The following is an 11238-nucleotide window of genomic DNA, read 5'->3' as shown; positions in this document are numbered from 1 at the left end:
GCAGCTTAACTTAAGTCAACACTACATTGATTTGTGAGTCAGATTGTGCAGTGTAAAGCATCTGTTATCAGCCTGACCAAGCTCTGACTATCTGTTGTTACACCTTGGAATTGTACTGGCAATATTCACAGCACCCTACTATCTTCATTGATAATAATGCAACTCATATTTGTAAATCCCTTGATATGTGGGAACGAAGCTCCCATGCTTAATTTCATAATTACAGGGAGGATAATAATATCATTGAGATTTACAGGCGCTTAGATGTGACTGCTGCATTCATCCAGCTCATGTGGTCGTCTAATGGAGTTATGGGAATTAATGGTCCCAGATAGTGCAATTTGTAGCAGGAAACTAGGTGGATGTAACTATAGTAGTTAGGAGCAGATGATATTTATATTCTCGACTTTGTACAAGCAAGGACCTTTGAGCAAATACCATGCTAGATGCATTACACTTGAAACTCAAGTTACGCAGCTTGCTCTGTGCAGGTCTCACTGGTATTCACAAACTGACAGATTAATATGATGATGTCAGAAATCCCCTTGAAAAAATGATGTGTGTTGAGGGAGTTAAATGTCGTTGAAAACCAGCCCTAAGTTTGTATTCTTTACAGTCCTGACTTCTGTTCATTTGGTTGTTGTTGTGGATTTTTTTAATAAATTTATTTATTTTTAGAATATTTAAATTAACAAACAATCCTCAAACAACAAAAGAGGGGGGAGGTATTCCATAAATACCCATGAACCTCTCTGCTCCCCATTGTGGGTCCTTTATTATCTTTTTTCTCCACATCTTCTCTGTTGGACTTCTGTTCATTTGTAATGAGATACCCAGAGAGCAAGGAGCAACTCGTCATCCCAGCTGACCCTCCCCCTCTTCCCATGCCAGATGTTGCCCATCTTATAACGTCTGCCAGAAGCTATTCATTCCCTGCCCAGTTCTGTATTGAAGAAACTTCCAAGTTCACTTAAGATGAGTTTTGCTTCTCTGGACCTTAAGGCCCTAGAAACTATAGACTGGTTAGCTTAACATCTGTCCTGGGAAGACTGAAATACAGGTCAATCATTCATTAGCATTTTTATTTATACACTGCACTTCCACTGAAAGCATCTTACTCCAAGTAGCTAACAACAAGAATACAGGAACACATCTCAAAATCAACAGTGTCAAGAATTTCATAATAAAAGACCAACAAAATAGCAAATATAATGACATAGAAAAAGGAATGGTTTAGTGTAAGAAATATAGCAAGATGACATTAATAGAATTAAACCTCTCGGAAACAGCAAAAATAACCACTAATCTAGCCGAAAAGCTTGCACTCATGGGATAAATTAGTTGGATACAACATACAGAGTTGAGGCAGGAGGTTTCTGGACTTGGGAATCTCCACAGAACAACTAGCCAAACGATATCGCCCATTTGCATATAGGCAGACAAAATAAATTTCCCACAAATCCTGGGCTCTGTATAACTTGGATTTATTGTTTGTACTGTTGCATTCAGGAAATAAATGACAAAGAGGGTGTATCTTCATATCCACTCAAGGTGGCAGATAATTATGCCACTACGTTTGGCAAACCTATGGAAGAAAGCTTTGGCTCCCATATCTTGTTTGGTTGGCAGACTTGGGATAGGGAGTTGATATTAACATAGGATGGTTCCTATATTCAATCCATATGTTGCAATATATATGTATTGCCTAATGAGGGAATAAAGGGAGACATTGTAATCTAAAATGCAATCCAGTTGAACTAATCAGTTGTGGCTGGATTAAATCCCTTTGCATAGATACAAATTTGGATGGACCAGGACCTTAGAATTGTAGATGCTTCACTGATTTCTTCTTCTTAACTGCTCCTTGTTGTTCAGCTCTGGCTTCATCACAATAATATAACATTTAGGTGAAAATATACAACCTAGTAAACCAGCACTGGAGGCCAAGATGGAGAAAATCTCCACAGCCACCATATATTTTCCTTTTGTGCTTAAATAAGTTGGAACAAAGGACAGCCACACACTGCAAAATACCAGCATGCTGAAGGTGATAAACTTGGCTTCATTAAAGCTGTCAGGTAACTTCCTGGCTAGGAAGGCTACAGAGAAGCTGACAATGGCCAGCAAGCCCATAAACCCCAAGACACAGTAGAACATGGTGACTGACCCTTCATTACATTCCAGAACAATTTCTTTACTCATTGAATGCATGTCTAAAGCTGGAAATGGGGGAGAAGTTGCCAGCCACACAGTACAAAGAGCAGCTTGAATCAAGGAACAGGAAAGAAGAATGGAAGTGGCCTGTTGTTTCCCCACCCATTTCCTCATGTTGGACCCTGGTTTGGTGACCATGAAAGCAAGGACCACAATGATTGTCTTGGCCAAAACACAAGAAACTGCCACTGAAAAGATGATGCCAAAAGCTGTTTGTCGAAGGAGACACGTCACTTTCTCAGGTCGACCGATGAATAGAAGAGCACAAAGGAAAGCAAGCAAGAGGGAGATGAGGAGAGTGTAGGAGAGGTTGCGGTTGTTGGCTTTGACGATGGGAGTGTCCCTGTGCTTAATGAAGATCCAAAGCACCAAAGCGGCAAGGAAGGACAAGGAAAGAGCAAAGCAGGCCAAAGAGATCCCCAGTGGTTCCTCATAAGACAAGAATTGTATGTTCTTTGGCAGGCAAGAATCCTTTTCCACATTTGGGTAATGATCTGGTGGGCATTGAAAGCATTCATCCATGTCTGAAAAAGAGACGCCATAGGAGCACCACTACATGCATAATTCTAAAATGATCAAAATAAAAACAACAAAACTTAAATAACGGTTGCCAGCTTGAAATCTGAAAAACAATTTACCACACTTCTCATTTAATTATACTATTAGCAACATGCCTTATTCAATTCCCACCCACCCCCAGATGTTAGCACCTAACACGACTTCTGAAGCTCAATGTTATCTCTTACGGTCAGGATTCTAGCAGATTTTACTTGTTCACATTTTTAAACATCCCAACATGATTTGAACTTCCCATTCTAATATGTCGATTGGAGCAAGGTTGTATTTCAGTTTTATCACATCTCCGAATTGTGAAAAATGGTTCTTGGATCTTGTTTTTTAAGAGAGAGGCTGTAGCACCGTTAGCTTTCCCCTGAAGTTCTTTCATATTTCTGAAGGTTTCTGTTTTTTCCGTTTATGATACCTCCTTCGTTTGATTACCATATTTTTCGCCCTATTGGACGCACCGGCCCATAGGACACACCTAGTTTTCAGGGGGGGGAAGTCAAGGGGGAAAATATGACTCCCCCCCGCAGCTCTGGGAGCAGCGGAGAGGCTGCACGCAGCCTGTGCGCTACTCCAAGACCTTCTCCCTGCTTTTGCGGGAGGTGGCGGAATTCCCCCACCTCCCGCAAAAGCCCACAGCAGGGAGAAGGGACGGACTCGGCCAGTCAGTCCCTTCTCCCTCCTCGGGGAAAAGCCCCCAAGAGCGGTGCACTCTTCAAATGCTGCACGGCTCCTACAGGCTTTTCTACGAGGTGGGGGAATTCCCCCACCTCCTAGAAAACCCAGCAGAAGCCGCGGAGCCCCTTTAAAGAGTGCACTGCTTTTGCCTGCTTTTGCGGGAGGTGGGGGAATTCCCTCATCTCCCGCAAAAGCCCACAGGAGGGTTGGAGAGTAGCGGGAAGGCGTCGCTCGCCTTCCCGCTGCCCCCCAATCTCTGGGGCAGGCGATGGGGGAAGCGCTGCTTTCCCCACCGCCAGCCTCCAACCCAGGTTGGAGAGTAGCGGGAAGGCGCCGCTCGCCTTCCCGCTGCCCCCCAATCTCTGGGGCTGGCCATGGGGGAAGCGCTGCTTTCCCCACCGCCAGCCTCAAAGCCTGGTCGGAGAGTAGCCAGAAGGTGTCGCGTGCCTTCCCGCTGCCCCCCATCCTCTGGGGCTGGCGATGGAGGAGGCGCTGCTTTCCCCCACCACTAGCCTCAAAGAGCAGACTCTTCTGGCTTCAGCGGAAGCAACGCAAAGCCTCCGGAGCGCAGGCTTCAGAGGCTTCGCGTTGCTATCGCTGAAGCCAAGGAGCCTGCATTCGCCCCATAAGACACACACACATTTTCCCTTCGTTTTTGGAGGGGGAAAAGTGCGTCTTATAGGGCAAAAAATACGGTAATTACCAGCTGTCAGTGGCTTGGACTGATATTATTGAATATATCAGGCTGTATCCCCATATCAGGAACCACAACCTTCACTGAATTCTGAACAATTTTCCTGAATTTTCTGAACAACTGAACACCACAAGGGAATTGCGTGTCTGAATATCTTAGTGTCAGTACATTTGAAAGGCTCTATACATGATGTCTCTTACCTGTCTGGTTGGAAATCTTCCCTTCTGGACATAAGACGCAATCATAGCAGCAAAATGGTTTCCCTTCCTTCTTTGTTTTTTGATAACCCAAAGGACAATTGGCATTACAAAGAGAAAGAGGCTGGGCCTGTCCACAAATGAAATAGGATTATGATTGTTGTTTTTCCCAATATTGTGTATCCACAATGTATACTTGCTGAACGATCCCCTTGAACTGTTGCATTACCAGCACCAAACCTGGGCAGTGTATATGGAGGTCCTGGGTTGCCCAGACAAAAAGACATTTTTCTTGACCTCACTGATGTGGTCCAAAGGAAAGCAGAGCAATATGTCACAGATTTGGGTAGGGAAAGGAAATGAGCAAGCCCCGTTGTGATAAAAGGAATCATTAGGCTGCCTTCCCCTACACGAATATGACCCTCCATAAATATATCAAGTTTTACTTTTCTTTCGGGTGGTAAATTTGGGGGTTGTAGTGCAATAGTGGATTTAATGAGTGTCACTTAATTGGCAAAACATGGAAGATCTCTACAGCCATGCAATCACTCCTATACTATGTACATGGATATACAAAGCACAGAGCTAGATCAGTATCTGAATTGTGAATCGTTGTAGAAGTGATGGATAGGCTACAAAATATGAATTTATCTCACCTGGTTGAACCTGCTGGGCCACACAATGGCTTCTTCACAAATGCTGAATGCTTCTTCTTGGGGAGCCATGGGGTCGATCTTTCCAACTTTCACTCTCCGAAAGGACTGGTTTGGAAATGTAACCCAGTTTATAATATCAAATCCAGACTCTAACTCTCCATTTTGGTTGAAGGAAACTTTCCCCCCACCACTATTATTAAACGAAATGCTTTTAACAAAGTGGTTGAGCTGTTTGGGGGGGGGAAGAATAGATAGAATTAGCGAGAAATTAAAAGAAAGCAAATTCATAAGAATATAGGTGATCAGGCTTGTGATCATTCACAATTGATTACTAAACTGTTTAAAGCTTTATACCAAGGAAGAATGGATATGGAGAGAGGAAGAGCCCTATATGCCACTTTGAGCTTATTGCAGGAACGTTGAGATATATGTACAACAATAAACTACAATAATAAAATGTAACAGTGGTACTAATGAAGGGACTGGGCAGCAGTGGAGCAGGTCAGAATGGCATTAGCCACCACTACATTTATAACCGTGACGTGGTGGATGGTAGAAGCAGAAAAAACCCCTGCTCCATGCTTCTTATTATCACCTTTTGGACTTTCCAGAGAATCTAGATTCTCTGCTTATTCCTTTGTATCAGGTGAACAGTGGAGATTAGATAAAGTCGAGGAAGAAATTGGATATCTATGGCTATTAGCCGCAATGACTTTATACTTGCTCCAGAAAAAATGGCATTGTCTCTCTGAACACCAGACTGTTGGGAGTGAACTATTGCCATTATGTCCAGATTGAGCACTTCCCACTGCCTTGGGAAACCTTTGCACTGATCCATCATCATTTCTACTCCACTTTTAGCACGCTCGGGAGATTACCGTCCACAACTGCTCATTCTGAAATGTTTTTCCTTCATCCACTGTTATTCTGCCTTTCATTCTAGATGGGTGCATGGCATGCAAACCATGTGCGACCACATAGACTTCTATATAGACATTGTAGTTGTACGATGCGGGACATACAGGTATTGGCTATGTTTGCTGGGGATATGGGTGTTGCAGTTCAGAAATATCTGGAGGGCTGGAGGTTTCCCATCCCAGCCTTAGGACTAGAGACAGAAGTATTTCCATGACACTTCTTTTGCAAAATGGCCTGCAACAATGTGTCTGGAGTCAAAGCTGGTTAAACCTGCTTGGCTATAAAATGGCATCCTCATGAATGGTGAACTCTTTGCCCAGGGGTTCTTGTGGGTCTACTCCTTCAACTCTCACTCTAAGAATGGACTGGTTTGGGAATGTCACCCAGTTTATGAGATCAAATGCAGCCTCTACTTTTCCATGTTGGTTGAAATAAACATTTCCCCCAGCTCTAATATTAAAGAAGCTATTTCTCACCAAGCAGCTGAGCTAAATTATGCAGGGGGAATGATGGGAAAAGGAGGGTATTTCAAAAGCAAATATAACAGGTTGATTATGAACTTTCCTTCTTGAGGAAAATGAGCAAAGATTCAAAAGACCAGTAATGTATGCAATAGAAGTCACTGAGCATTACATCACCATCATCTTCTTTTGACGAATGAGGACTAGATGGACCAATGTCCTGGTCCAGCAAGGTTCTTATGGCCTTACGTAAGTGAATGCAGAATAATTACCTCCTGCATTCTCTCTTTCTCAGCAAACATATGGGCATATTATTTCGGTAATTTTTTTTAATAAGATCTCTTTATGAAGAGGAGAGAGAGAGAGAAATCCTTCTGAAGAAGCTGCCATTTGGCATTAAATGGAAACTCCTGGTGTAATCTCCTATTAGTAAGATGAAAGGCCTATCCCCATGCAGTATGTGTCAGTCACAGTCCTAACTGAGGTCTCTAGAACAGATTCACACAACAGTGAGCTATATTTTCAATGTCACATGTAATTTGGTCTTGAGATGCTAACAACCCTTGGCAGAAATAGAAACCTTTCAAACACTCTGGATACTTTCCTTTTATTGTTACTTCCACGGCTATGGTGAGTATTCCTGCATTATTGTGCTCATGATATTACCTTCCACATCTGTTGATTCCAAAGCTTCAGCCGCCCTTCATCCACCCTGTGCTTGAATTTAGATGACTGCATAGCATGCACAGCGTGTGCCAAAGCATAGACTGCATTGTAGATGCTATAGCTGTGGCCAGTCATGCTTGTTGGAAAAATAGAGCCAGGAAGAGTCTCCAGCTTCTCCTCCCCAGTGCAAATATCTCCATCCTGCATATTCCCCTCAGAGTCAGGGAAATGACACTGAAATGCCTTTTCCCAGTATATCCTCATAAAGCCATCTTCTTTTTCCAAGATGGGATTTCTCATCTGAACAAATTCCTGGAATCCCAAGACCTCCTCCGAGTGAATTGTGAAGGATAGAGTACCATGGAGGAAGTCTATGTCCTGATCTCTCTGAAAGGGAAGTGATGTGAAATCCATCTGAACTGTCATAACCCAAACTTTCCCTTTAGCCTTTATTGGTATATCTTCATATTCTGATATAGCAGGAAACATTCTCAAAACTGTCATGGAATCAATTTCCCCATGAATGATCAACACGTTAGCAGTACTTCTCATGGCAACATTAAATGACTTGAGCCCATCTGCAACCAAGTCCGTAACACCATTAGTATAAGACATTGATGGAAATCTTCCTATGAAATCAAAGCAGATTCCTCTTCGAATAAATTTTGGAACCACGCTCTGTAGAAACCTCTCTCCATTCTCATCATTCACAATCACCACACCAGTCCAGAGCCATCTGAAGTGTAGCAATAACTTGAGAATCCCTTCATATTGATGGTCTATACTTGGGAACATTTGGTTAAGGAAAGCAACTTCAGTTTTACTATTTCTCATTGGAGCAGGACCATAGATGAGCTAAATCAAAGACAGGAAATGAGGAGATGAGAAATTTTGTTTAAGTGTACAGTGGTTTTCTATGTTAACTAGTATTCACTGCAGTTAAAATACAATCTAGATTTCAGATTTTGTTTTGAGGGAGTGCTGCTGACATGGGATCTTGTCCACATTTTCCTCAAACTTCCTCAAACTTAAGAGAACATTAAAGAATGAGCAATCCACTAAACATAGAAAAATGTTCTCACCAGTGAAATTGTAGTAGCACAAAGTATATGCTGGTTGAGGGTTGTGGCAATCTGCTCAAGCAATAATGCTCAGTTACCGTTCATGGTAGTGCCATGTCTTACATTACAATGGTGAAACAGGACTTCCGATGTATTCCATTGTAGGATGAGAACGCCCATAATCTATGAATAGGTTGTTCTTGCTGGCTGGGGCCGGTGAAAGTTGGATTTCAATAACATCTGTAGGACACCTTACTGTAGTCCCTAAGGCAGCTTATTTCAATAATTTGTATTAAGATATCTAGCTCCTCACTATTTATTTCCAAGTCAGTTAATAACATTATATATTAAGCAACAAGGAGAAAAAGCAAATGAAAAAGAACCGACAAAGGATCAACACTGTAACAGTTGCGAAGTGGCAGCTGATCATCGGTGCTTGCAAAGTACCTTCATTTTGTCTGAAAAGAAGACCTAATGGTCTGGGTAGTTTTCTATCAGGAGAGGAGCTCTGAGAGATTGTTACCTGTGAAATCTTGTAGTTGCTCAGTATACTTGCCATATGAAGACAAACCTTAGAGTTCGGACCTCCAATGACTGCTGCTAGTTCATGCTGGGAGTCACACTTGTAGTTGGAGATGAATCTGCTGTATGTAGAGAGGAGTTCCAAGGAGGCACGATAGGTCCAGCTGGCACTAAAATGGCTGTTATAGATGTGGAAGCCCAGAGTGAGGTTGGGTAAGATTTGGAGGTTTGCATTGATCTCTTTTACAGCAAATGCTAATGCCAGGATATGTTGGTAGAGTTGTGTCATAACCCTGAAATGAGAGTTACATGCTGTAACACAGTGTGTTTCCTTCTGGATAGGACAATTGCGACACCATAGCTACACCAATACTAACTTACTGATCAATCTCAATTCAGGTAAATCTGGAGGAATATTAACATGCACAAGTTCCAGCTCTAAACTATGGTCTTTTAATCTACTTATTTTTCAAATTAAATTTCTACACAGGTGTTCATCCACGGATCATAGGGCACTTTAAAACATAAAAACACAAAAATACATAAGGCTCCTTAAAAAATGTAACAAAGGCACCAGGTGAGCCTCCCTTAGAAGAGTATTCTACAAAGAGGGGCGGAAATGACTGGCAGAATCCGAGACCAGGGAGAAGAGTCGGTGGAAGAAGATTGGAAAAAATTTAAAGTTTATTTACAGAAATACTGTAAAATTAAGGAATGATGCTGGAATGAAGTTACATGGCTTTAGCAGAAAGGTTATAAAGAATTAAGTAAAAATAGATTGTTAATGGGTCAAAGTGGAAAATTTAAGGTTAGATTGGGTTAAGATAAATTATGGAACAAAAATTGAGTAAAATGGAAAGGATTTGCTGAAACAGCTAATTGAACTAGAATACAAAAAAATGGAGGTGTGAGGAGGTCGATGAAACAAGTAAATGAAAGATAAAGATATGGAAATATTGGATGTGTTTTTAAATGCTTTTGTTTTTCTTTTTTCTGTTTTATTGTATTGTTTTTTGTTTTTTTCTTTCCTATGTATTGTGAGGTATTGATTTGTTCTATTTAATTTTTCATTTTTTTATTCTTCTTTTTTGCTGTAATCTTTAAACCTTTAATAAATATTATTTTTTAAAAAAATACAAAGAGGGGCCACTGCAGAAAAAGGCTCTGAACCTTTTGTGAAGGTGACACACAAAGAAAGGCCTCAGATGATGATCGCAAGGTCTCACTTAGTTCATATGGGGCATAATAATTTTTTAGGTATTGCAGTCCTGAAACAGTTAAGGCTCACTTGAGTGATTTGTACCCCACTAATCTGAGTTATGATGTACAGAAAATAATGTGGCTTAGCCCAAGATCTGTCTGTTCCAAACTCTGCACATAGTGGCAGATTCTATGGCCACATTGTGGCTCCTTAAGCTGCTGATATTAGATTCATGGCTGCCACAACTAAAAAGATAACAGATGATGATTAATATGGGGGTGATACAACTATTTGGCAAAGACAGAGAAGGCTGTCCTTCTTCTCTCATTCACTGGATCTACCACAGATCTATGGGCCTGGCACTCCTAGGGAAAATTAATATATCAAATATATGGTACCAGAGGTTTTTACAAAACAAATCTTACACAATGTCATCAAAGAGGTCAGTAGAAGGACATTTATCAAAGTCTATTGAGTTGAATAATATGGAGATCTGAGACATAATACCAGCAACGATGAGGTCTCCTGGTTGGTAATACTTGTGAAGAAAAGGAAGGGGACTGCAGATGCTGCACTTAGTGCTAGGAATCTTGCACATCACCTGAAGCAGAACCACTGATGGCAATAGTAATATAAATCCAACTATCTTACATGAAATAATTCCTCTTCTACCTAAATTCTCCTGTCCCCACATTATCTTTCAGTAAGTCCTTTGCTGTGTTGGGCAGCTTAACTTAACTACATACTACACTGATTTGTGAGTCAGATTGTGCAGTGTAAAGCATCTGTTATCAGCCTGACCAAGCTCTGACTATCTCTTGTTACACCTTGGAATTGTACCGGCGATATTCTCAGCACCCTCCTATCTTCATTGATAATAATGCAACTCATATTTGTAATTCCTTGATATGAGGAAACAAAGCTTCCATGCTTAATTTCATAATTACAGGGAGGATAATAATATCATTGAGATTTACAGGCGCTTAGATGTGACTGCTGCATTCATCCAGCTCATGTGGTCATCTAATAGTGTTATGGGAATTAATGGTCCCAGATAGTGCAATTTGTAGCAGGAAAGTAGGTGGATGTAACTATAGTAGTTAGGAGCAGATGATATTTATATTCTCTCTCTTTTTTAATAATATTTATTAAAGTTTTAAAGGTTACAAAAAGAAAAAATAGAGAACACCATATTAAACAAAAACAAAACAACACATCACAATAATAAAAAAGAAAAAAACAGAAATATAAACACAATTAAAAAACACAACAAACCTTCCCATAACTTATCTTTCATTTGCTTGTTTCCTTGACCTCCTCACACCTCCCTTTTTTGTATTCTAGTTCAGTTAGCTATTTCAGCAAATTTTTCCATCTTTTCCAGTTTTTGTCCTTACCTTAATATA

General features: G+C 41.0%; 1 protein-coding gene across 1 annotated transcript; it reads right to left on the bottom strand.

The window, feature by feature from the left end:
• Nucleotides 1-1836: 1836 nt before the first annotated feature.
• Nucleotides 1837-10430, bottom strand: LOC128399004 (vomeronasal type-2 receptor 26-like). The gene is made up of 7 exons (XM_053360263.1): nucleotides 10258-10430; nucleotides 8633-8924; nucleotides 7049-7903; nucleotides 5004-5108; nucleotides 4351-4477; nucleotides 4160-4162; nucleotides 1837-2738 (listed from the first exon to the last, which is right to left on the bottom strand). The coding sequence occupies exons 1-7, from the start codon at nucleotides 10428-10430 to the stop codon at nucleotides 1837-1839; spliced, it is 2457 nt and encodes an 818-aa protein (XP_053216238.1).
• Nucleotides 10431-11238: the final 808 nt, after the last annotated feature.

This window comes from Podarcis raffonei, chromosome 13 (assembly GCF_027172205.1).
Source record: "Podarcis raffonei isolate rPodRaf1 chromosome 13, rPodRaf1.pri, whole genome shotgun sequence".
NCBI lineage: Eukaryota > Metazoa > Chordata > Lepidosauria > Squamata > Lacertidae > Podarcis > Podarcis raffonei.
This window is presented reverse-complemented; position numbering and strand designations above follow the sequence as displayed.

Excerpts from the sequence above, each read along its gene's own strand:
- LOC128399004 (XM_053360263.1), bottom strand. The coding sequence starts at position 10,430 with ATGTGCAAGATTCCTAGCACTAAGTGCAGCATCTGCAGTCCCCTTCCT. Across the intron at positions 7,904-8,632 it reads GCAACTACAAGATTTCACAG|CTCATCTATGGTCCTGCTCC; the intron begins GTAACAATCTCT and ends TCTTTGATTTAG. Across the intron at positions 5,109-7,048 it reads GGAATCAACAGATGTGGAAG|TCCTTTCGGAGAGTGAAAGT; the intron begins GTAATATCATGA and ends TTTCCAAACCAG.